Source organism: Telmatherina bonti (genome assembly GCF_933228915.1).
Source record: "Telmatherina bonti genome assembly, chromosome: 13".
Lineage (NCBI taxonomy): Eukaryota > Metazoa > Chordata > Actinopteri > Atheriniformes > Telmatherinidae > Telmatherina > Telmatherina bonti.
This window is the reverse complement of record NC_136611.1, coordinates 18,873,278-18,900,575: the sequence shown is the minus strand read 5'-3', so window position 1 is coordinate 18,900,575 and position 27,298 is coordinate 18,873,278. Positions and strand designations below refer to the sequence as shown.

General features: G+C 37.8%; 1 protein-coding gene across 1 annotated transcript in view; it reads left to right on the top strand.

The window, feature by feature from the left end:
• Positions 1-266: 266 nt before the first annotated feature.
• The window catches only part of pcsk5b (proprotein convertase subtilisin/kexin type 5b), a 52,280-nt gene continuing 25,248 nt past the window's right edge, over positions 267-27,298 (top strand). Inside the window, exons 1-7 of the mRNA XM_079251473.1 lie at positions 267-743; positions 5,496-5,600; positions 18,475-18,618; positions 20,187-20,330; positions 21,561-21,637; positions 25,846-25,934; positions 26,469-26,641. Coding sequence (XP_079107599.1) covers positions 564-743; positions 5,496-5,600; positions 18,475-18,618; positions 20,187-20,330; positions 21,561-21,637; positions 25,846-25,934; positions 26,469-26,641 — 912 coding nt within the window. The 5' untranslated portion in view covers positions 267-563. The remainder of the gene's footprint in view (positions 744-5,495; positions 5,601-18,474; positions 18,619-20,186; positions 20,331-21,560; positions 21,638-25,845; positions 25,935-26,468; positions 26,642-27,298) is intronic.

The window sequence follows — 27,298 nt, the reverse complement described above, 5'->3', positions numbered from 1 at the left end:
GGAGTTCGGCAGGGAAACCCCGCGGCTTTAGTTGTTTCTACTCTCCAGAGTGTCAGCTAGTTATTTGTGGGGAGGCGCTGTAGCCATTTCGCCACATGAAAGCCCGATGAGCTGAGCGACCAACATCCGAGTTGTTGGTGGAGAGATCAGCTTTTGGAGGAGCTCTGCGCGCGCGCACACACGTACACGAACTCGCGCGCGAATACGCACGTCTCACGGACACGCTCACTTCCTCCTCGACCTCCGCGGAAAAAAAGAGGGAGAGAGAGAGAGAGAGAGAGAGAGAGAGAGAGGGTACACGAACTTCCAACTCTCCCATGTGGAAAGCAGAGGTTAAGGTGTATTTTTTCCTCTTCGGGTCTCTATTCCTCCCCCCTCTGTCCCTCTCTTCTCCCCTCTCTGTGTTTTTTCTTTTCTTTTCTTCTTTTTATTTTAAAAACATTTATTGCCCGGATATTTGTGTTTCTATGAGAGTCTTGCTTGGCGAGAAGAGAAGTTTGGTTGTTTGTCTGGTCGGCTGAGGAGGAGGAGGAGGAGAAGAGTCTGGCTAAAAGTGGGGGAAGATGGTCCAAAACGCCGCTTGGAGAAGAAGCTTGTTATGCGTCCTGGCGCTCAGTCTCGGCTTTGCGTCCCTGCCGTGCAAAGCTCGGATTTACACCAACCACTGGGCAGTCAGGATAGCCGGGGGACCCGAGGTAGCCGACAGGATAGCGGAAAAATACGGCTATAGGAACATGGGACAGGTAGGTCGCCTCTTGCTCAGACCAAAGTTGCTAGAAAAATCTTTGCTTTTTGTGCTTTCATCTCCCCCTCTTCTCTTAAAAACAAGGGCTTTAGCATTGTGATTTGTTATCCTTCATCGGTCCAAAAAACGTGACTAGGTTTGACCTCACTGCTCTGAAGCACAAACCTTCACGTAACACTTTAGTGACTCTCAGACAGGAAGGAGAAGCTGCAGGGAACAAATACGGAGGTGCAGGATGGCACAACAGGTGCCTCTTCGGCATTTCCACAGATCAGTTTGAGGCACAGTGAAGTCACTATCAGCTCCACGGTCACAGCTGTCCCCTTTACTTGCTGGCCTTGGCTCACCAGCGCTGTTTGGGTTTATGATCTTGGAAGTGACAGCTGAAGGTCCACATCAAAGCATCCTGCGTTTAAAACACATAATAGTGTATGATTTAGTGTCTTCAATTCTGTGTAAGTGTATATGTGCCATTTAACAGGAAGACTTAATCCAAATACCTTGATGAAATCGGTTTGCTCTTTAGCTCAACACTAAAAGCTGGAAGAGTAGGCATCATATGTAGATTTTAAAATCATATGGACACCATACATTCAGCTGCTTTAAATCGGGCCTCTGCTTACACTTGAGATTTATTCTTCATAGATGCTTGCATATGTTTCCCTAGTACTGCCAGCTTGCAGAAATAAGGCTGTTTATCTGCTTGGTATTTTGACTAATGCTAAGTGTGAGCCAACTTTATAGAGGGGAATGGTAAAATAAGTATTTAATATTTTATCAAAGTTGCTTAGACAATATTCTACACATATACTTTTAACATGCATCCATATCCTAAGCCACTGCAATATCTGTTATATTTGACATTTGAGCCATAAAGGGCTGTTGTGTAGCATAGGTAAAATGACTACCAAATACTTGTCCACAAATGTGAACAAAATGTAAAAATAACACTAACTCGGAGAGGGGGAAAGGTGTAAGATTAAATCTTTTGCTGCCTACATAATGCTTATATGAATGAAAATGTCAGGGAGGAGGAGTTTCTGGTTACTCTCTTATTTTGACAACGTTTAAAGTGTAGTTGTGTTCTGTCTGAACAAAATAATTACCCCACACAGAAACGGACACCACACACATGCAAATACAACGCGTATACATAGGTAGTTCATGCCTGCACTTGCCAGCGTTCAACATGCAGACAGCAGGGAACAGAGGGGGGCATTCTGACAGGTTGTTGTGGGGTAGCCTAGTCAACAGCTATTGAACCCCCCCCTCAAGCCCTCCCTCTCCACCTTATCCAGCCTGCCCACCCACCATACTCCCAAGAGAGCAGGCCTTAATGGCCTCGTTTATCCCCTCTCTTTGACAGCAACTAATGTGTGGAGTCCCCTTTTTCCAAAGAACTCCCCCATAGGAATTCCCCAGTGTAGTGGAGTGGAGTGTCGTCCCCCACCCCCCACCCACTGTTCGCCCTAATTTCCATCTCAATATGGAGTGTTCATTGGACTTTGACACCTCATAGACAAGAGTTTTACTTTACTTCCTGGTAGTGGGGTCAGCTGTAAGCTGCTCCCATGGGAGTGATAACAGCACACTTTGGTTTCTTAATGTGAACTCTGACATTGCTGTAATCAACCCCCTCCATCTTATCAGTATAACACATTATAGTATATTAAGAATGCAGTTAAACTTTTTAAGTGAGATCATTTCATATTACTTTGTTTATAGTTTGATGCAGATGTGTTTGAGTTCATTAAGATTGTGTCAACTGTTAATAATTTGATAATGATAAAGGATAAAATGTATAATTGCTAAGTGAGGTTTTTAATTGTGAAAAGAAGCAAGCATTTAAGGAGAGAAAAGGGGGAGGGGGATGGGAAGAAAAACATGGCAGAAGGACATTATAGTCTTCTTAAAAGTCTTGGAGAGAAGAAATCAGACAAAGATAAGCACACTGAGAGATGGTAGAGAGAGGGAGTGGAAGAAAGGAGGATGGATGGACGGATGGATGAAAAGAGTTGGCATTGAGTAAGAGAGCATCTCATTGGGGAATTCTGGGTAATCCTCTTAACCATGGAGCCTTCTTCCCAGACTAAGACACTGGCCCAAATTGAGTCTAAATCAGCTGACAAGACCCCAGACGTGGATATCTGTCCAAATTAGTGTTTTGAAGAGATGGGGATGGACACGGAGCCTCTGAGCGGGAGGGTCATAATCTAAAGCCAGACATAGACAGGAGGTGCTTGGATCAATAACAGTTGAAGAGATTATTAGTACAGTTGGTGCAGATGCAAGATCATTTGTTGAAGGCGTCAGACCTGCAGGGCATTGTTAGTGGAGAGTTTGCAATACAGAAAAATGGCTGACCAGCGCCTGTTTCAACAAATGCCTCATTCCTAGTGATCATTTTCATTCACAATCTGAAATGATGAATGGAGGCACAATTTATCTTCATGCACGTTGGTTTGGTGGTGAAGCTTGAAACGTAGACTTTTCTTTTTAGTTCTTGGCTGGTTGGGTTATGGGGGAAGGGATTCGAGTGGCTCAGAAACACAAGATTTTAATGAGCGTTACTACAGTTTTTGAAGCACAAAAACATTTCTGAATAAAGAACATGACATGAAGTACTACAACACCAGCAACGCCATTTAGAGAAACTCAGAATAATCCAGAAGAAATGTGTATTTTTAGGAAAAAGTTCAATCTTTTTTTATTTTTAAAAATTTTTTTTTCATGTTTTCTGAAATGTGCTTTTTTTTGTCTTTGTAAATCATGCAGTCTTACTGTTTTGTTTAAAATGACCATGTTAGTAATAGTTACAATTTGGCTAATATCAGATTGCTGATGCTGATTTTTAGTTATTTATTTTCCCATTAATATACAGGAAACCAAGTAATATACTGCATAAGACACAACGAAACAATTTTAAAGTATGTCAGCCCTTCATTAGAGTCATTTAAATAAATGTTTTATTCAACCGTATAAAAATGTTTTATTTTATTTTATTTTATTTTCTAATTCAATAAATAGATTGTAGTCAACATGCTTAATATCAGGCTAATAAATCTGCATCTGCAGTCTGAGTATTTTTCTGAATGAACAGTTGCATGAACGGTGGGTGGGGGGCTGGCTAAATGTTACTTTAACCAAAGATCTGTAACAAGCCTGCAGTAGTTGGACAGTGTGACAAGGCGCAGGAAAACACATTTTGCAATCCATTCACATTTTGTTGACACATGGGGTTTTTTTTTTTGGTTGCATAGGCAGAATCCTGCATTGTGTACGTGCGTGTGTGTGATCACTCACATCTTGTGCCATGACTCTTTGTTGGGTTCGACAGAACTCACGTATCAGATTAAAGTGGAAACCTGTAGTTGGGTAGTCTAAGCTGCTACTTACTGATTTATTTGAGTTAAACTTTGTTGATTATGGACAGAATTGTACAAATAATATGGGAATATTTTCCAGTCAAGTCTGTGAAGCAACACACTGAATCACTAGTTCTTTGTAAGTGATATTTGTTTTCGTCACATTTAGTCACCCCATAATTCTCAATAACCAGAGCTTCTGTTGAACTTTCTATTCCTTTTGATAATATAAAAATGCATATTACTGCAGTAACAGCTCTAGTCCTGCTTCTGTTTCATTTAACTTTAAGAATAAAACTGGTTTGAATGTCAGAAAAACTGGAAGATGGGAGTATTTTGAAGCTATATGCTGTGGCTTTTGATGTGCATTTATTGGCATTTAATTGTTTTTCGTCTTAACGGTGTGTAAGTTGGAGAATGTTTTAAAGTACATGAGCTGAAAGGTGATCTAATGGGCTCTGTGGTGGAGGATTTCTACCATGGATTAGTGATGCACCACAGGAGCCTTGGCAGCCATGACAGTTTGATCATCTGAGGGATTGTAAGGTCTTTATCAATTATTAAAATTAATCAGCATCCAGCAGCTTGCCGTCTGTCTATCTTTGTCTGCTTGCGTATCTGTTCTCCTTATTTTCTCGCTGTCACCCACAGCTTCTGTTTTATTATGTGTGTGTATTTGTCTGACTTACCAGTCTCTTGTCTGTTATGTTTATATGTCTCTGTCTATTTTACCTTGGCTTGTCTTCTCACCTTGGCTTTTTTTCCATTGTGCATTACACTTTGTGGCTTTTAAATTGGAAAAACTCCATCAATCAATAATACGTTCAAAAGAAAACATTTTTACAAAAAGCATTTAAGGATTTTTTCACCTACGTACAGTAATTTGTTGAAGTCACTCATTAATAATCTGCGGAGCCTTAATGGTATGTGTTGTGTAAACAATACTGTGCAAATGTTTATAGACTTGCTTGGAATTTTGGATTCTCATCTATTATAGACTATAACAATAGTGGGACCTGATCAGTATTACTTTCAATCTGAGTTATGACAACAATGTGCAGCCATAAGTTCCTCAAAAGTAATAAATATTTATTCTTACCAAGAAAAAGTCGAGGAGTTCTGCTCAAGAGCGTAAGCCTCTATCCATCCGCCTCGGTCATTACATTGGAGGCTTCTTGGATCATAGGGAAAAAAAGACCCTAAGCCATCTTAAATCTTCAAAAGAAGAGCAGCAGGAACTCAATGTTAACAAAAACCAAAAAATACAAAAAAAAAAAAAAGCCCTCCCACTCCCGGCCCAGTGGGAACAAAAAAAAGATTTAAAAGTTGAGGATGCTGTTTCAGAAAGATATGATTGTAATAATGAAGACATTTGTGTTTTTCAGATCGGGGATCTTAAAGACCACTATCACTTCTTCCATAGTCGCACTATCAAGAGATCAACATTGTCCAGTCGTGGTCGCCATAGTTTCATTTCCATGGAGCCCAAGGTGAGCCTGTTTTACTGCCTTCAATTAAGTGAGTAGATACAGCATGACAGTGTTCATGGTATTCATAAAGTTGCTTTGTTGTGCGGAGATGATTCAGTTATCACCACATTGCATGAATGTGATGACATCGTGTGACCAAACTGCCACCTAGAAATACAGCTGAGCAAACTCCATCTCTTACTGAGGACAATGAAGTGCTGTTGAAATTCTCAAAGAAGCGTGTGGACTTGAATTATCAAGATATCTTTCCACAGACATTTCTCTTTTCTTGTTTAGTAGACAGTTAATTTTTTAATTGTGAAGTTCTCTATCTGGTGTGTTTACAATAACTGTAATCTCACATTAACCTTAGTCTTGAAAAGACATGCTAGTTCCTAATTACCCAGTAAATTTGATGAAAGCAATGATTACAGTCTGAATAATAAACCACTTTAAGTTTGTCCACATCTTTACATCTTGATTGCAATATAAAATTTTTTCCGTGAATTTTCACAGGATCTTGTGCCACATCCTAATGCTTTACGGGGTCAAGTTAGCCAGGTCTGCCTCCTGCAAGTGTCTTTGGCTTTGATTGCATAAGTTGGGTAGATTAGGTTGGTTGTTTTGTCACAACACTTAGCAACAGCAGGTTTGATGAAAGTCAGTGCAGAACACTAAGGCTGGAAGAAGAGAAACAGAATTTTGGCACGAAGAAGCAACCTGGCTAATCCGCTCCTTGTTTGGAGTGATATGAGTATGATTATACTTTTCAATTACATAGGGGGGATATAATGTAGGCTGGAGTCCTTTATCGGACAGTGCACTGTAAAATGTAAACCAGAATGGAGTATTCCATCTACAACTCATATTCATATCACCTTTAGATGGTCTCATTTCGAGTAAGGTGAATTGTGTGAATGTTCCTGAATATGTACACAGCAAATGTATGAAATACATCTTACATAACAATTGAGTTGGCCTTGATTCCTGTCGTTGTTTTTGCATGGACGAGGATGTGCTGTTGCAGGCACTGCGTTCATGAGGACAGAAACTGCTAACTTTGCAGTAAAATCCCAGTTTTCCTGTTATCTTTCTTTGCATATTCTTCTAACTTTGCAAAACAAGCCCAGAAATGTTTACTTTGAGAGGGGGTTTAGATTTGTTGGTTCAACATAGAATGTTAATTTCTAATAAATAAAGAATAGATTTCTTGAAAAGCCAATGGATTTGCTATGCAAAACAAGCAACATAATTTTAAGTTTCATACTTTATCATCATTACTGCTCATTTTTGTAAAATTAAAGCAATTCAAACCATTATATATGTGATAAATGTGATAAAAATTCTTGATTGTCTTCTCAAAGCTGCTTATGAGACATGAAATATGTCACATTATTTACTTAATCGATTTTTAGGCAGCAACTCTTAGACAGTAGTCATTTTTATGATGATTTCCTCACATCTATGCCAAAGTCTGCATATAGTCAGTTTTCTTGCAGCATGCCGTACTTCCAAAACAATTCATGTTGCCCCGACAAGCGCACCATGGTCATTAAAAACATATCATCAAAGCATGGGAGCAGCTTTTCTATATGTTTGCACAGGCAGAGTTTTAAATGACTCTTACTGGCTTCTTACAAGGATTTTCTTGTTCTCACAGTAACCAGTGCATCTGTTGTCACCTGTAGAAAAACACCACTTTTCACTTCAGTGGAGCCCATTTCATCCATTGCAGTCACTTGGCTCTCTGCTGTGTGTGTCCAGCCTGGTCTGTCAGGCAGAGCGCAGTGGCTGCTGTTACAGCACGGCAATCAGTATTATTCAGCTAAGTTCATTCCTGTTCACTGGGCTGATGCTCTGGTCGAAATGTTTCTGCACTGTACTCAGAGATGGGCTTTCTGCATGTTCATAGGAATCCAGTTTCTTGTTCCAAATCACAACTCACTTTGCATAATACCTTTAATAAACCTCCGATATGTTTAATTTGATAACTTTTTAGGTTCATTTGAAGTCGGGGTCCAGGGAATGCTAAAGCAGCTGAGTGTTTAAAAAATGGAAAAATGCACGTATAAATAACCAGCTACAATATTGCTGTAAGATATAACATAGCCACAGCTCTCAGTTTTTAACTTGACACGTCTGAACCTGCGATTTTTTTGTAGAAAGCTTTCTCAAAACCAGCCCAACTTGTCAGACCCGTGAGTTATGAATCAACATGACTATCGTTGTTTTTGGGAATATGTAGCTTCTGCACGGCAAGCTAATTTATTCTTTATTACTTCCGCCAAGAAGACGGCAGAGGTTATGATTTTGCCGGTATTTTTCTGTTTGTTTGTCTGTCTGTTTGTTAAATTTTACGCAAAGCTACTGTATGGATTGTCATTATTCCTTTTTGAGAATAGGTCATGGTCTAGGAGTGATCCAGATCTCTAGGTGGATTGAAGAATTTTTTGAAGGATTTTTTTTGCCATTGCAATATCAGGCTAATTTCAGTATATAGGCATATAACTCCAGAGTAAATAGTAAAAAAAAAATACAGGAGAAGTTTCCAACAGGTTGTATAAGTTATCAAAGCTCAATCTGGATCCTGGCAAATTCTAGATACAGGCATCCAGAACAGGAAAAATGACAGGATCTTTTAGGCGTTTTCATCACTGCAAGAAAACAAATTAAGATATGAACATGCAACAAACACCATAATATAGCCAAGACACTTTGTATTTAGTCTCACTGAATGTAGGAATCTACTTATGTATTCATAAAAGAATTAATGTAGCACTAAAACAAAGGGTGGAAATGAGCTGCTATGCAGAGGTCTGTGGTCTCAGTGCTTTTCTAGAAGGTCTTGTGTTTCATACTAGAGCTCCAACCAATGGGCAGAGCTGGTGTTTGAAGTTTCTAGGTAGAATCACATACCATTCAGGGTTCACACTATCTGAAATATTCTCTATAGTAGTTTTAAACAGTATCATTATCCCCAAACGGCTTCTTAGACTGCAATAAATTGTTGGTTTTACACCCTTTTTCATGGTCAAGTTTGATTTGATATAGTAGATCTGTCAAAACTGTAATCAAGAGAGCTGCAATCCGCTTGGAGGAGGTTCTGCATTTGTGCATGTTCTCATACTAACTAGTTTGATGCAGATGCAAAAGTACTTTTATATAATCTCAGGTGACATGATACGACGGAATTTGTTTCTCTATGGTAAGACATGATTGTTGCATCATTATATTTAGTGATATTATCCATGTCCTTATGTTGTCTCGTCTCATGTTTGCTAAATTTTGCCCTAGTGGTCATTTACCATGTACATTTGATGGTATAAAAAATGTTTTTATTTTAACAAAATTATTTTTCTAAAAATATTTATATAAAATGCAGGCCCACAGAACATTTGAACCAACTCATTTTGTAATTTTTTTCCCTTTTTATTTTGTTGCTACTCTGTGCTTCACTTCACCAGGACATAATGACCTCTGCTGAATTGTAAATGAAGCCTGACTCGCCCGACACTCAGCTTCCTCAAAATACAACTGGGCGTCTTTTTTATTACAATTTGGTCAATTGAAGATCTTTTCTTGTTCTAAAAAAGCTTTTTATTGTCATTTTAAGATGTTTGTGTTTAGTTACCACAATCTGCTTGAACGAGTAACTTAAGAAAATAATTTTTCATGGACTACAAAAACTTTCCACTCTTTACCCTTTGCAGAATTTGACGTTTTGAGTGTCTGACTTTTGGTGTTTGTCTTTTTAAAGAAGTTATTTGATAACAAGCCGAGACTTGATCTTGAGACACTTTTTGGAGATTTTTTGCGCTTTCCCGCAGCAGCAGCCTTATGTGCTTGCTTTGAACAGTGAAGTATATAATTTTCCATAATTTTGCAGCTGTGCATGATTGCATGTAAACAAATCACTGCTGCGAAATAGAAAGGATGCATTACTGTGATTGGGGGAAAAACAAAATAGAAGTGAACAAATCTGAGATAAAAAAAAAAAAAGAAGAAAATTCAGCACCTGTGATTGTATTTTACACTCTTGTCCTCCGACTCATTGTTTCTTAAAGTCTTTTGTGTTTCGTTCACCTGTTACTTGTCATTCCCTCACTTTGTTTTCCTTCCCGTGCGCTCTGCTGTTAATTTGTTCTCTGTGTTGCTTTCGGTATGATCCTCTCTATCCTTATTTCTGTGGCAGTTTTGCCCTCTTGGGCCTGACACTATTCCATGGTGGCTGAGGGTTTTTGTCTCAATGCCAGCTGGCGGAGAGGCTGAGAGGTGCCGAAGATGGAATCAGAGACAGGAGGCTAAATGAAAGAAGACAAAAAATGATCTCGTACAAGACGAGTCGGGTGAAGGGAAGAGATGGAGAATGGATTAGAGAAACCAAATGAAAAATGTGGACTGGAAAGAAGCTATCAGTTGCTGTCCTCTCAGAGCAATCTGTGGACTGGTCTGTGGGTTTCAGATCAATGTGATGACCACTTTGGCACGAGTGCAGTTTGGCTCATTGCTAATGATGTTTTGCAGTCAGGTTTCGTAATGACAGCCATGTGTGTTTTCTGTTTGTGTGAGTCAGAGGGGTGTAGCAGTGGCATAAAAAGGCGCACCCTGCCATCCACAGTACTCACTGGCACGCATGTTACCATGGTGATACAGCACAGCATAGATTACTACTTTATGGCACCCACCTAATTGCAGTGTCACTTGAATCTCAGGTCAAAGAACACGTCTTTTTCCAGCCTGGAGAAAAAATTTCACCTGATCAGTCTGTTTTCACTGTAATTGTGTTTTTTTTCCCCAGTGAGAATGGAAGTGTAATTCAACATAGCCTTGTTCATAAAATGTGTTTCAGTGGGTTGTGGTCATTTGGGTGTTTACACCCACGATACAGAAATGAGTTTAAACGGAAACTCTATGTATGTATGTATGTATGTATGTTTTTAAATGTTATAGCACATATCTAGTGTGAAATGCATTGAGTAATTTATGAGGATGTCAGTGTAATGTATTTTATTTGAAATACTAGTTTGATACTGCAGAATATTCTTTTCTGACTACTTACCCTGAATGTTTGTGCTTTGAGTAATTTTGCAGCAAAACTATTTCAAGAAGTAAAAATATTCTATGGCATCTATGTGGGCAGGAGCTGTAGCCACATATGTTTTTTATTTATTTTTTTGCTTGTGACTTAGAAAGAGCACCCACCTGGCATTTATTTCATGTTGGACTCAAAGATGAATAGATTAGAATTTGTTGGACAATGGTCAATGTACTTTAGACCATATAAAACTCACTGTGCCACTCCAGCCCTTCTTCTTTTAGCTTGGTTTAAGTCTGTTTTCAGTTTATTCCTTTGCATGTAAACATGTATTTGCCTGTTGGTGCATTTGCTTGGTCCCTGTTTATAGCAATTTTCAGACATATGTTGTTTGGAATAAAGAAGTTTAGTGGTGACATTTTATATCCAGAACCTCAAAGATGTGACATAAGTGTTCATAGTAATGTTTAATGGCAGTTTTATGTTATTCATCACCATAAATCAGTAACAAAAGAGATGATTGTGACTGGGGATGGAAAAATCAAATCGAAAAGTTAAACATCGGGATATTTTGCTTTACAATTTTGAAATGGATTTTTTATTTAAAGAATAATTTTTTTCCCAAATAAATAAAAATAATCCATTATAATTTTTTTTTTTTGGTAATTTTTATGTTTTTTATTGATCTTTTTTCTTGTCTTCTTGGGCATTCTAGCAGCAGAATGATGGTCTGGCTACTGTGTTGTTTTTTCCTAATTGAAATGAAGAAAAATGACAAGCAAAATAAGTTTTGTACATTTTTTCTGTTTTTTATCTACAAAAATAAGCAATATCAAAGAATTGTTAGAATCGCAATTTAAATCGAATGGCACCCAAAAAAAATCAGAATCGAATCAGGACAAAAGTATATCGTCACAGCCCTAATTGTGACCATATTTCAGATTTGGTGAGTTGCTTAATCGGTGACAAATTCCTTCCATTATGGTTGAGAGAGTGTTGGTGGTAGAAAGACACTTACAATGTCAAACATTTTAGCAGATTTGGGTGACACTAGGCAAACTAATTCTGCTACTCTATATCACAAGAAATAATGCCACACAGATCATTTGATAAAATGATCTGTGTGGCATCTCTGGGAGGCATATCATTGGCCACTAGAAAATCCTTATTATAAATGATTTTCAGATTGGCCATTGACCAGGTTTGGCAGACAGTTGTAAATTGAAGCTTGACTAGTTAAAGCTAAAGCCTGGTCATTCTTGATATGTGTTTAACACTTTCTCCGACTGTTGTTTTTTCTCTGACCGTAGATTGCTGTTAGTTTAGCCGAAGTAGAAAGCAGCTGCTGGTTTGTTCTTCACATATGTGTATCTCTTGTATCTCAACTTGTAAAATATCAATTTTAGTGTCTTTAAAATACTAAACCATTTAGCTATGTTACCAACGGTGCTTTTGTAGTTTCCAAAATAAAAAAGAGTCTGGGATAAGATTAAAGTGAAACCTGGACCCTACCTTTAAACAGTTTCTCTGTTTGAATGGATAACATTTCACACTTACATAATCTAACATTTTAACTCCAATACATGTATATTGTAATGTTTAGTAACAACTGCCAACAGATGGATGTACTTTAAACTTTGCTCAGCACTGTGCAGACTGCAGTGGTGTTGTTTATATGTCAGTGATGAGAAAAAACAAGAAAAGGAGAACAATGAAGACACAGTTGCAACACTTTGGATGTGCAGCCTGTCTTCTTTACAGGGACGCTGCATGTTCTGCAGAACGTGTCTTGTTTAATATCCATCTCCCTTGACAAATATTGTTGCCAAAACTTTGTTCTGTAAGGATTTGGTGGAATGTGTTGCTATTTCCCTGCTATGATAATTTGTGACTAACCTAGGAAGATATACTGTGACCTCTTTTGAAGTCCAAAACCCCAAATTTGGTTGAAAGACATTTGAAAGACATTTGGAGGAACTGTTATTGATGACAAATAAGACAAATAATAATAGTCAAGCATGGAAATAGATTAAACAGAGAAAAAAATCTATTAAAATTGAAAATTACTGGTCATATATCCAAAAAATCAGTAGAAATGGCCAATGTTAATCAGAAATTATGCATCCATGTTTTATCCAAAATTGCACCTACTTAGCACAAAGTAAAGATGGGCTGATACCAATGCTCAAAGAAACTGGCAGAACCTGCCAAAAAGTAAAGGGATCGCGATAGGCGAGTATTTCTAAGCAAACAGTATTAGATACCAAGGAAACTACATTAAATTTACTTTTGTCTGCCCAAGCGCACCAACTACATACACACATGAAGTTGTGCAACCATGCATTGCGATTGTTTTGAGTTGAAACGTGAAGAAGCAGCTACACGAGTCACTATTGTGCTAACATTTAGCCTTGTGCTATCTTAGAAATCCAGCAGATTTTCTAATTAGAAAATCACAGTCAGCAGCGACATACTTCATAAACAGTGCTGAAGTTTCCTGAGCCAACACACATGCTGCCAGATTTATCTTCTGAAACCTTGCATTTAGATTGCCGTTACATGTAAGAATAGGAGTCTGCTGCCTTAAAGAAAAAGTGCAACAAACTACAAAAGACAATTTTGTTTATTTTCCAAATTTTTTCTTCTAACTTTTTCACCTTGTTCAATTATGTCAATTCTATAAGACCAAGATGATGATGGTTCATAAAAAAAAAAAAAAGAAAAAGAAAAAAAAAATCTCAAGGCTTCATAATGATAGGTTATAAACCGGTGGCCAACCAGATGGATTCTGCAGCCATCTTTTTATCTAAAATCAGTGAGTAAAACATAATAATTTGTCACAATTAGACTTTTACAGTATAATTATTGTACAATCATTTTTTTCATTGTTATAATTGTTCTATTAAACAGAGAAACAAACATGCAATATTTACAATAATAATTTGCAACAAACATGCAATAATTTCTATTTAATCATCATGTAGCTTGACCTTGTCCTCTCCTGTAATTAAAGTATTGGAGATATATCACCACCATCTTCTTATCTAAAGTTCACCTATGCAATTTCCTTGCATTGAGATTATCATCTATTGACATAAACTTGACTCATTTCATTTTTAAAAAAGCCCAGCTCCATAGCACCACTGTGTATTGTGATTTTAAGTCTGGAAAAAAAAGGGAAACTTGATGAATCTCAATGTAGTTAGTAATTAGATGTGGTATTTTTTCCCCTTTTGTATAACAGGATTAGAAATTTCACAATATATTAATTTTCATTCATTTATGTTGTTTTTTGAAGTCTGTGCATAGATTAGTAGAGAGACAAAACTGTAAAGTATTTTTGTGGGTGGTGCTCGGAGATGGTCTGCTGCTTTGTTACAGGCGCAATAGTCCTTTCAACTTGTTTTACTTGGTTGAAGTTATTTGTCAGGATGTGGAGAGAAAACTAAAGGGCCAGGTGTAGTTTCCAACTGAATCCTTCCTGGGATGCACCACAATGTAAAATTGCTGTGAAGACTAATTCAAATTTGATTAACTTGTAATATCTGTCTTGCAGGCTTGTAGATATCGAGTCAATTGAATGGTGAAAATAGTTTGTCTGCTTAGTGTTTATCTCTTATTGCTCACAGAAAGTTATCGCCGTGCTGCTTTTTGAGCTGACTGTGTGCAAAGAAGAATAATTGTAGCATCCAGAGCACGACACAGATGTGACATGAGTACCTGAAAGGACACTGGGATGATTTACGTACACCCACTTTAGAGACGTAAAGCAGTTTCGAGGTATACATTTGCATTTAGCCATAAGGGTTATGTACCTTAAATAGTACAAGTATCTACCGCTAGTCAGTAAAGCCTTACTGCTCTTGCAGTCCATGAAAAGATTTGTGATTTTTGCCCAGGGTTTCTGAAATGCACTTAAGAAAGCCCAAAAACTGCCTTCGTCTGTTGGGTCAAAAGTTTAGCAGAGTACATTTTTTTTTGTCTGTAGCTTAAACATCATCACACAAACAGCAGTGAAAGTGGATCAATTTGTTCCCATTTATTCCATTGAAGTGAACTCTTCCCCAGTTTCCCCTGGTTACTGACCCAGCCAGCAAGAGCCACCTGCAAACCCTGACACAGAGAGCGAATAAGGGAGAGGGGGAGGGAGCCACAGGGTCAGAGTGGGAATGGAAGAGAAAGGCAGGCCATCTGAGAGACAAATGGGCATCCGCAGATTTAAAGTCCAGAAAATAAAACAACATGAAATAAGAGGTGGAAAAAGATAAAGGAGGGAAGAAGCAGCGGGAGAGAGGGATACTTCAGATACTTCAGAGGTACAGGTGTTGGCAGATCTCCTTTCGTTACAAAGTTGTTGTTAAATAAAAAGCAAAGACAATCAGTCCTCACAGCTGGCCAGAGAACTGGCATTGAAACAACAGCTCTGATATATGAGCAACTTTCACAAGCAATAATGGGGGCAACATTGGCTTTGTTTGGGTAGGTTCTGGCCTGTGTGATACGATTGATGTGGATAACTAGGCAGTTATCAGTATCAGAGATTTTTAGCAGCCACAACAGAGGACATTGTCCTTGATGGTTTTAGAAAAAAGTATTGAAAACCATTATCTTCTTCTTGCCATCCCACCACAGAAGAAAAGGTGCCTTAAAAAAAAAGTAAAGTAATTTAGGACCTGTTGTTTAACCGCAATAGCAGCAATAAAATAAAAAAAAAAAAAGTTTGACTGTAAATGCAAGAATAGAATTTATTTTTTTCCCAATACTGTTGCTAAAGCAAAAAATCTATTTATGGTAAAAATGGTATGGTATAGGGATGCACAATATGACCAAAATAATAATCATGATTATTAATCACAATCATTCATTATGTCTGGAAAAATATTTTTAATGCACCACTCGTAAACAACCTACCTGGCAACTCTACACACATATACATATATTATATAGGGCTCCCTCTCTATTCCCTCAACATTTTTCATAAAGCGCAGGCAACGCCCCTTTTGGAAAAATAATTACACGAAGGGATCTCATATTTCTTATCCAGTGTTTTGATGCAGCTGTATTTTCCATCCAGGACATGACTTGCTCTCATCAGTCTAAAGCTTGTTACATCCTCCACGAGAAGCTTCGTCTGAAACCAGGAGGGATAACTGCGGGCAGAGATGTCCGTGTTTTGGGCAATGAAGCTGGTTATTTCATATTTACAGAGCAACTTTGTCTGCGGTAGGGCAAGTTGTGCACGCTTCAGGATTTGTGTATTTTAATGCCACATGTTGTAAAAATGTTCATATTTTTTTCACCACCGTGATGAGCTTTTTAATCAAAACAATTTGTTTTACCAGCAACAGGAAAAATGCGGAAGCGGCATCTGACCGTTTCATGCTTTTCTGTGTTAACCACGCCGACCTCCAACAATACGTAACTGGCTTCTGGTAAAAGGTGTGCGTGCTTTGTATTTAGGCAGCTTAATGAAGCCTTAACCAGACCTTCACCCCCTGGTGGTTGGCAGACTACTGGTTGAGAACCTGAGTGATCAGAGACACATGCAGCAGAGCTCGCGTTTTGAATGTAAATATCGTGGACGAGCTTTATTCAATTGTGGCCACCAAAATCCTTATCACAATCAAAATCTGATTAATTTTGCAACCCTAGTATGGTATGGTAAAGTAAAACATGTATACATTATTTTTTTATTTTAGGGGCTGCATGCTTCCTCAGTTTATAAAAAAAAAAAATCACACACAAAAAAAAACAACTCGATTAGATCACCCTATCATAGTAATGACACACCAGTGGTTTTGCAAAGATCCATTCATGCACAATCCCTGGTGACTGTGTTATTTTTAAGCTAACGATGCGTGTAAATGTTTTTTTTTGTAGCCGATGGTACTGATTGAAGTTGAAGTGAAATGAGCTGAGACCTTGGCAGATGAGAACAGCATCAGAGTTTTACTGGGTTTCCACTCATCAGATTTCTCTCTGCCCTGCTTCCCCCCCCCCCCCCTACATCACAGTCTTGTATGGATGAGCCAAAGAATTATTAAATTACATCACTTACTCAAATGTTGTTGTTGTTTTTTTTTTTTGGCTCCTTCACAATCACAAAAGGACCACATGCTTAAGTGTAGGAATAGGTTTTATTTATAAAATCAATTATCCTCCTTTCTCTCACTGGCTTTTGGTCTCTGTTGGTATTTGTTTTCACTTCTCTACCTTTCCAGCTCCATCTTCTTTCATTGGCTCTCCAGAGACTCGTTCTCTTCAGCTCTTTATCGCCTCTCCTCCTCTCGTCTTATCTCGTCTTGTTGCCTTGTGCTCCAACTCTCCTGAGATCCTAGCAGATTGCTTCAGTGTATGAGACCAGATAATCACTCTGCAGTCATCATGTCAGCTATTCTCCTCTCTTTCCCCTGTTCTCTGCTTGCTGCTAATGCTGTATTGATGTGGAAAAAATGCATTGTCTTTACAGAGGGGCAGCGTTCAATATGTCTCACTTTCCTGGAGCTGGCAAACTGAGCAGCAACACAAAAACACTTTTGTGGTATAAAGAATTGTTTTATTGATTTTGCTTCACGAGTGTAGTTTCTTTGTCAGTACATCATGTTTATAGCAAGAGACTTCACAAAAGAGCATCTTGTAGGGTTTAAATTCTTTTTAGGACATTGCATACATAAGCAGTACCCCCAAGACAGTATGTCTGAGCATGCACTGTGCCTATTATACACAAAAAACATAAAATATATAATATAAACACATAAAACACTTGCATAGTTTACATAAGCTATAGCACAATCGTGTATAGATGCCCACTTAAATAATTTGTTACAGTAATGTTTACATGTCTTGCTGCTTTCCTGCTCTCCCTGTCTCGTCTCTGGTAATATTTCAGCTGCTGTGTTGTCATCCTTTGTACATGCAAACTTATGATGGAATCGTTCTAATACAGATGAAGTCTGCTAGACTAAACACAAAGAAAGAGAGTTTTAAAAAAGTTGAACGGGGCCAAGCAAATGGATCCAGCCGTCTTGTTCAGATCCAACTTTGCTGATTTTGAAATCGGAAAATTCCACCTAAAACTGGAGTGAGACTCCTGCCAAGGAATGCCTCGCGCCTTGAAGCAAGCCCATAACATTTGAGAGATTGATGTTACCTGGGAGACATTTAGATCTCTGGTGCATGTGTGTCTGTGTGTGTGTTAGTCCATCCAGCCTGAAGATGTCGAAGAATGTATTGAGTTCTGAGCAAAATTTTAGTTGGTTGAAAATATAGAGAAGTATTTTTTAATGGCAAAATCATACCTTCCAAAAATATTTTTAAGCTGATTTTAAGAGCTCCAGAAAAAAATCTTTGTCCTTTAGTTTCTTTTTTGTCATTTTTGGGAATTCCAATTGATTAACCCTTTGTTGCATTTATGTGAGACTGCATATATAACATTATAACATGTGCATGTCATTAATTCATGAAGATGAGGCCGGGCAGTTTCAGCTTTTCCCTAAATTAAAAACCATGTGTGTGCATGGCTTCTGATCGTTCGGCAGTGAAAAATACTTTTCGTAGCTTGCACATAAGAATGCAGTTCTGTTTCGCCTTTTGCTGTTTTGTTTAAAGGAATTACATGGTAGTCAAGCTACATGATTCTTTTTTGATGCCTTGTCTCTTTGTGTACATTTTACTTCACATCCATTATGTTTGCTCTTGTTCTTTTTTAATTTAAAGATGCAACACTTTACACCATCAACTTCAAAGGAAGTCTAATTGAATTTGACCCATTTGTGTCTCTGATGAGTAAATATACTTGTGTGTGTCATTATTCTCAGTCATTTTAGTTTCTGACATCTCCCGTCTGTGTGCTCATTTCAGGTGGAGTGGATACAGCAGCAGGTGGTAAAGAGGAGAATCAAGAGGGATTTTAAACAAGCCCCACTCCTTTCCCAAACAAGCCCTGCCTACAATCAAAACTACATATTCTATAATGATGCCAAGTGGAGCAGTATGTGGTACATTGTAAGTACACTGCATACTCTTGCTGTTCCTCTAGGAGAATTGTGTGGTGCTTCTCCTCTTTAACCATTGTGCCGGTCAAAGGTCTGCCTAGGTCATGGCATGGTCCTGATTACTGCTGCGTCAGTGGAGCGAAGGGATCGTTTGTGTTTTCTCTGAATAAAAGAATAAAGTTGCCATAGTGATGAAATTTTGGGCTTCCCATTGTTTGAAAAGTGACCACTATAGGCCAGTGTTTGAGTTGCTGTTTATTTGGATGCAAGTGCCAAAGGAACGCAAACATTTCTGTTACTGTGTTCAGAGACCAGACATGCAGTCAAATGCACAACTAGGGCGCTCTGATTTACATTGCTGGCATTTGGGAGCCTCTTGCAACTGTTTGGGCACAGCATCAGATCACTGCGCTCCTGTTTACATTTCCGTGTGTCCTCAGCCCTGTCAATTGTTAACTCAATACAGATAACTCTTGAAACTTTGACCAGAAGGCTTTTTTCTTCTTTTTTCCCCACTGTAAAGATGGAATTCTTTGACCGTGGTTTTTTTTTTTTTAGGTTTATTTAGAAAGTTGCTTTGTGTAAAACTTAAAGTTAAAACAGTGAACACAAGTTCTTCTTTTTTGTCTTGTATGATTTAGACAGCTTTTAACCTTTTCAGGTTTTTTTTCCTTTTCTTTTTTTTTTTAAGCATTTTTTTTAACCTCCACTGTTTGGGATTATGTTTGCAACATGGCCAGGGCGTTCTGATATATTTTAAGTTTTTCTCCTATCATTTTCCATTATGTTGGTTATGGCAACTGTCAGCATGTCATCCTAAATTTCTGACAGACTCAGAGTTTTGCTAGAATTGTTTGCTATAGCTGCAAATGTTCAACTTCTGTTTTTCAGTCAAAAATCTTACAGTTTTAACATGATAACCCAACCAGATGAACTGTGGGACAACAGAAGTTAACCTGCTCTAATTGGTTAAAAGCCAGTTAAGTCAAAGTTTATAATTAAGTGTTGATGGAATTAAAAAGGCCAAAAGGTAAAAAATGGAAAGTATGTCAAACCTTTACCACTTGCCTTTTTAAATTTTTTATTTAATTTGTTTTACCACTACTGCATAATTTGACGTATTTAGCATCATTGTCTTTAATTGACTGTTTATCTGAGCATTGAAATGATGAGTCAGATTTCACAGTGTTTGCAGGAAAGTGGTATGACGGGAGACCTAAAATCAACACGTTCCCCTTAAATATTTTATTTGTAATGGTAACATGCCACTAAGAGGATTCAGGAAGTGATAGAGATATTGAGCTGGCAGCCCATATTGTTATTTTTGTGTGATTCAGGGACACTACAGTTTATTTCGTACTGTATCTTTTTTCGAAACATAACAGCAATAGATCTTAGAAAAAATTGTTATTTTATTATTATTATTATTATTATTATTATTAATATTTATTTTTGATAATAGTACTCGTATCTGTGAGTTAAGAAATTTTTATATGGATATGCTCACAAAGCCACACTTCATATGTTTCACCTCCTCTCCATCTGCCTTCACCTCACCATCTGCTTTGCCCTCTGCAGCACTGCAACGATGATGTCCATAACTGTCAATCGGACATGAACATAATGGGAGCATGGAAGAGGGGTTACACGGGTAAAAATGTGGTGGTGACCATACTAGATGATGGCATTGAAAGGACCCACCAAGACCTCCTTCAGAACTACGTGAGTGTGTATGTATGCGTGTGTAGTACGGCTATGGGCAGGAGTGTGTGTGCATGTTGGTTGTTGTCAGTGAAAGGAAACGTGAATCTTTGTAAGTATCATTATCTGTATGGGGTTCAGGGAAAGGTATGTGAAAACAGATATAAATGTCTCTGTGTGTATGTTTACAATAATGAGTAATATAGATTCTCGGTCAATGGGAATAATTAATTTCATTAAACACTTCAAATTGAATCATATAGCACATTTAAAAACAAATTTTATTTTACCAAAGTGCTTCACAATAACAGCTTTAATCACAGATAAAGACAAATACATATAAGCATAAGTAAAATGAAAAACCAAACCAAGTTATTTATGGATAGTGAGGCTGTTTCACAGACTGGGTGCTGTCATGAAGAATGCTCTATTATCTCTGGTTTTTAGTTTGTGTTGTGTGTTGTTTTGTTTTTGTTTAATGCATAACTAAGGTGGATAAAGTAATGTTTGATTCAGAAATCAAGTAATGGACGAGTGGTTTATAGTTTAGATCTAATAATCGTGCTCTACACATCACATATCCGTGAAGATTCACATCGTTTGACGTAATTTGTGCTACGGTTATTAGCAGCTCTTGGTGCTACAATTTTTTAATTCTAAAGGTTGAAAAGAGTGGCAGATTGGATTAAGTCTGACCATTCAATTTACAAAACCTTTTTGAGTGATGCTAATGTGAACAGTTTGATTGAATGACTTAAATGTTAACCAGTCATCCACAACATTAAAAACACAGGCCTTTCCAGATTGCTTGATGGGGCCTCCGTAGATTGGGCTCACGCTGATGCATCTTTGATTGGGATGGGATGTAGGGAATATGGAGGCAGGATCACTGCCTTAGCCTCACCTTGCTTTTTTCTGAAAGAGGCCACTGACACTGGAGAGAAGAAATGGAGTAGTTCACTTTGTCTATGCTACCCCAGAATGTTCACTAATTTCTAGTCAGATGTTTTGAATCAGAATAACATGTATAAGTGACCTCTGAGGGCGTCACCTGTCAGTATTTTTTTTTATTATGTTGCTGACTGGTACTATACAAAAACACACACAGATAATGGCAGACACATTTTTAAAAAAAATAGATTTACCTGTATACCTTACATTTTCTCTCAAAGCTTAATAAAAGCAATTTTTTTTAGTTATTTCTTGATATTTTAAAAAAAAAAACTGACCTCACCTCCATATCTCTTGCAGGATCCTCAAGCAAGCTATGATGTCAACAGCAACGATCCAGATCCCCTGCCTCGATATGATGCAACCAATGAGAACAAGTACGAAAATCTTTGAAAGTTTGCCTAATTGTATCTGTTGAAATGGATTTGAGAAAAACTAAGCGTATAGCAAATTTTTTAGTTTGTTACATTTGCAAGTGCTGCATCAATTTTTTTTTTAGATTGAAACTCTGTTCTTTAGTGCGTTTATATCAGCTGAATCTTGACTTTGTTGTGGGTGCGATGAGTTACATTAGTGTATTTGATTGTGACATTTGTGGGTAAGTTGTGGTTTTCTCTTTTGAAGATTGTGTGTGTGTTTGGAAGAGGGAGGGAAAAAAAGAAACTCGCTTGTCCATGCACTTGTCTTGTGCCAGCTTGGCTTTGGTTCAGTGAGTGATTTTTGAGTGCGTGCATGTGTGTTTGGCTGCAGCGACCGTGTGTCGTGGCAGCGGCTCAGTCCCTGCTGGTAATGCATTGTCTTAAAGAGACATGAGGCCCACAGATGCAGCTTAATGAGCAAGTTGACTTCTAAAGGCTGAATTAATAGTTTTTGATGATGTTATGTGTGTTGACAGACATCTGGTGTACTTTTTGACTTCTCATATTGCTAAAAAAAAACAAAACAAAAAGGTTATTTTAGTTTAGTGGTAGCTAAATGAATGTGAAAAGTTAATGTGAGGTAGATGGCCAGTTAAAACTGGTAATCTGGCGTAAAAGGCGAGAAGCACATAGACTGTTTTATGTTGTGGAATAAACTGACTAAGTTTGGCAAACTGCCTTTTGTCAAATGAAGGCTTTGTGTTGTGTGGTGAGATAGGTATAATTTGATGCTTGTAGAAATAAATATGTTTCTTTGCATGAAAGAGCTGTGATTTGAAGACAACAAGAAGATATTTTCATGGGCTCAATCAACCATTCAACTCTCTGAAGGAACATATTTTGTTACACCATCTGCCTTTAATAGGGAACTCTCTCTAAGTTTTAAATGTTCCTCAAAATTGAACCAAGTATGTTTTAATTCACTGTCATGCTTTCACACCAAGTTTGGCCTCATATTTTTTCATATGGTTTCTGTTAGACACATGTACACATCATCTGTCTGTTAGTTGTTTTGTACTTAGATTCTTCCACCTGCTGTATGTTATTTTTATATTAGGGTATTGCTAATTGAGCAATGGGAACATTTGTCACTGGGCTGCTGCTGTGTATTGGATGCTGCAGGATGCTTTAACTGTTGTGGGAAAATGTTGGATTCCAGCTGGTAGGACAACAGACAAGATGAAAGCAACCTGCAGACTAAATATTAGCTTAATAGTTGTATGCGTTGTGATGTGCACAGTTTTCTTTACCACCTTGCATTGGAGCTTTGTGTTTAATTGTTACTCCATACGCACAAGTATGGTGTTATAAAGATATTTATTTTTTAATGCAAGATAAATTATTGCCAATAATGCTTAATATAATAAGGCATAGTCAAAATCTGTTGTGAGAATGTTATTATGAATATGATTTCTGAGGCCAAAATTATGACAAGTAAACTCACAAAATTGACTCTTCACAGATCTCAAATGATTCTGTTATTTCAATCAAATAAAATTGGCTATATGTAATAAAACAATTTTCATTTTTAAAAAGAAGTTTTTAATCAGTTCAACAGATGTAAAAGTGTATGTTGTCATTTTAAAGACTCCTGTGGTGCCATGAGGGAGACATCTTTTCCTGAGTCCAGGGTTATTTCAGCATGACAGTGACAGACTCAAACCTTTTCAGTGGCATCATATTCTTACGTTGTTCACACTACATGGTAAATTGCTGTTATGCTAAGCACTTTTGAAATCATGGTGTGCTCACACTACATGCCTTTTCTGTGGCAAGAGAAGATTTTTCCACCAGACTGAACCCGCAACTTGTCTGATGTTTTGAACAGTTACAGTTGTCGTGTATACAAGCCCGTCTTTGTCTCTCTCTCTGTCTCTGTCTCTGCAACAGTGTGGCTTTGTAAACCTCGAGTGTGTGAGTTATTGGCTTGCCTGCTGACAAAACTCTTTTTGGAAATGCATTCTGCATATGAATAGGACAATTGGAAAACAAAGGACACATACTTTTTGGAGAAATTTTAATGGACACTTTTTTCCCCAATGAAAAGAAGTTTCAAAGGTTTAAAAAAAAAAATTAGTCACAGGTTAGGTAGAAATGTGTAAGGTTTGGAATATAATTTCTACAACCAACAAATGAAATCTAAACAAACATGTCGGAGCCATAAATGTAGTTTTTGTTGGGAATTATCACTGGGTGGATGGTTGATGTTATATTGTTGTCATGGTGATATGAATTGGGGTCACGTGGATGTGGATCGGTATAGGGCTGAGGAGTTAAAAGAGCACTGTCAGCCAGTCAGTCACTCAGGGTTTTGCTGGAAAGGAGGGCTGGGAAGCTGTAATTTTTGTTGACCGCTCTAGTAGATACACATTTGACGTTGCACACTGTGATATTATACTGCTGAAAATAAATCATATCCGATCATCAGGCAGTTTACGTAAAAGTTTACAATAAACAAGTCTTCGATGTCTGCGACCTATGTGCGTCATTTGGAAACCACCAACAGTGCATCAAACAAATAGACCGGACCCAGTCGTCACCTCAGTAGCAACTGTGGAAGTCGCTACAAAACAGACATTTTCCCAAGAAAAAAAAAGTTTAACAAATATAAAACACAATCAGATTAAGTGGGATTTTTAGTTTTTGTATCTTTTGAAATTGGTAAAAAGCTAACTGTTCCCGGTATTATCCATGGCACAAATGTCACAAAGGAGAAACTCATGAGTTTCTGTGACACAGAAGTGTAGAATGTGGAAAATAGAGGCGAACACAAAAGACTGGAAAGATAACTAGACAGGCGATGTTATGGATTACTGAAGTGAAGTAAACAGAGTGGAGACTGCTGAAGCAATTTCAAAGAGGGAGCCAGTAGTTTGGCTCATTACCATAGATAAAATGGCTTTCTATCACTAATTTTCTGCATTTCAGTATTTTGTGCTTTGACCCTTAAAGCTGGAGATGTGTTAACTGTTCCAGGAAAGAAAGATTTTTTTCCTCTTTTCATTTTAAAGTAAAAGTACAAACGTTGTGCAGTCTTTCTGAGCAGAATTAAAGTACTAAAAAAAATATGAGAAACTTTCAAAAATAAATGTAAATCAACCATTATTTTTCATAACCACAAAATCTGCATAATGGTAAAATTATACAAAAAATAAAGAAAAAAAACAAACAAAACAAAATCGGGCACAATTACAGGTGCCCTTAACTGACATCCAGGTCCAATTGTTGTAAAATCTTCTTTACAATCATTTACCAATTTCTCCACTTCTTCTTGGTTCCAAGTCCAGGATGTACCTTCACTGTTTTGTGACTAAGTGCTTTTTAGCCATCTGACCATGTCTGATGTGTAGTTTGTGAATATCATGAGTAAATAATGAAGGAAAATGTTACTTCTTCTGGCAAGTTCTTTTGAGTTTCCCATAATAACAGTAAAAGGAAAGCATGTTGTATTTACCTTTTTGTGTAATGAAATTTGTCTTTTTTTTCTAACTGTTGATTAAGTAGTTTAAATAGTTTTAACTCAAGATAATCAGGTTAGTGTGACAGATTCTATTGAGTCCAAGTCCCTAGTCTACCCTAGACTCTGAACTACCCTCTCTGTCATAGGGATGTCTTTGGCTGGATGCTTGGTTTCCATTGTAGTGATCATAGATATTTTGCTGGGGGTGGGGGATTTGTGATGCAGATGTTCTCTGCAGGAGGAACATGTGTGTGAGTGTGTTTGTGCAGATCCACAAATTTATGTTTTGGAGCAGGCGGTGGACACAAACATGCCATGTTTGTTTACGCTGGTCGCTGACCCGGGTCAATTGTCACCACTGCAGTTACTAGTGGAATGTTACCCTGTTGCGCGTGTGTGTGTGTGTGTGTGTGTGTGTGTGTGTGTGTGTGTGTGTGTATTTTTAAATGTTCAGGAAATCTGCGTAATCAGACTTTCGTCATCTTATGCCTTGTTTAAGCAATCATGTATGGGTGTTAATGTGTGGGAATGGGGGCGTCACATTGCTTACCCTTAGAAAATATGTATGCCACGTTTGTCAGTAATTTAGGCATTTGTGTTTTTATCCATTAAATCTGTTTCAAGAGTTGCATGTGTTATGTTACAGATCCATTGTGAGTGTGTTTACATTTGGGCAATAAACTCTTCATCCCTGCTCTTTCCTCAGACATGGTACACGATGTGCGGGTGAAGTTGCTGCATCTGCAAACAACAGCCAATGCATTGTGGGAATTGCCTACAATGCCAGAATAGGAGGTGAGTGATTGGTTATATTTTTTCAATAAAAAAACTATGATAATCCAGTTTAGACTCGTATAAGTAGTTAAACCTTAATAGCGTCTAATTTGTTTGATACAGTCTAATTGGATACTAATTAGGCCTTTAGTCACTGTAGGCTGATACCTACACTGACTTAACATTTGCTTAAATAGACCGGTAGACCAGTTTTATTGTATCTTTAAACTGAATCAACAAGTTCAGAGTGTTTCTAAACTCCACTAGATGGTTATACTCAAATTATTGACCTCATATTGACTTCAATTATTGAAGTACTTTTTTTCACATATATGGATATTCAAAGAACAATGAAAGATTTGTTTGAATGCATATTTGCAAATTTTGTTTTGTGTTTTGGGGCAAGAGTATTGACATAAAAAAGATTAGCATGTTTTAATAACCAGCTGATTTTTCAGCTGCTGCCTGTTAAATATTATAGGTGGGCTTAGTAGACATGCCAAGAAACTATATTAAACCTACCTAAGTTTGTGAGTGCCTTGTTTCTGTGTTCAGGTGTGCGAATGCTAGATGGAGATGTAACAGACATGGTAGAGGCCAAGTCTCTGAACTTCCACCCGCAGCACATTGACATCTACAGCGCCAGTTGGGGACCTGATGATGATGGGAAGACTGTGGATGGACCTGCAATTTTGGCCAGGCAGGCCTTTGAGAATGGCATTCGCACGGTAGGCACATGTTCAAATTCACATTTCGGAAATGTGTAGAAACAAATGGACACCAAGACACTGATATTTGCATTCATATTGAAGGAATACCAGTACTCTGGCATGGCAGATTCTTCTTTTTCAATTTCTACGTGTGAAACTCATCCTGATATGAAAGTGCAGAACAGACATTAGCATACATTAATTTACATTTATGTTGGCTTTTTTTTTTGCATAACGACAAGCTGGTTCTATGCTTTTTGCTGAAAGAAGTAGTATTCGTAAACTAGGGCAAGAAGGGTTGAATTAATTTACTGGTTGCATCTCATAAACATACATCTGTGAACTGAGAGTGTTTGCTACAGGCAGCTCACTGGCAGATCGCTGAAGCAGTGACACAAGGAAGTCATGGTCGTTAATATCAGCTACTTTCTAATTTTCTGATTAAAATCTGGAAGTGTGAGAAGAAGAAGAATGATATGAAATGGAGAAAATAGAGAATATAAGAAACACGGTGTGAGTGGGAGGAGAGGAGAATCCTTGTTGTTGCTGACAGACTGGGTTTTCCAGACAGAAGTGAGGGACACATCTGTCCAGGCGCTCTGGGTTAGTATCAGCATGGACTTTCAGGCCCCCATGCTTTTGTGAGTGTGTTTGTGAAGTTGAGTTGAGATGTAG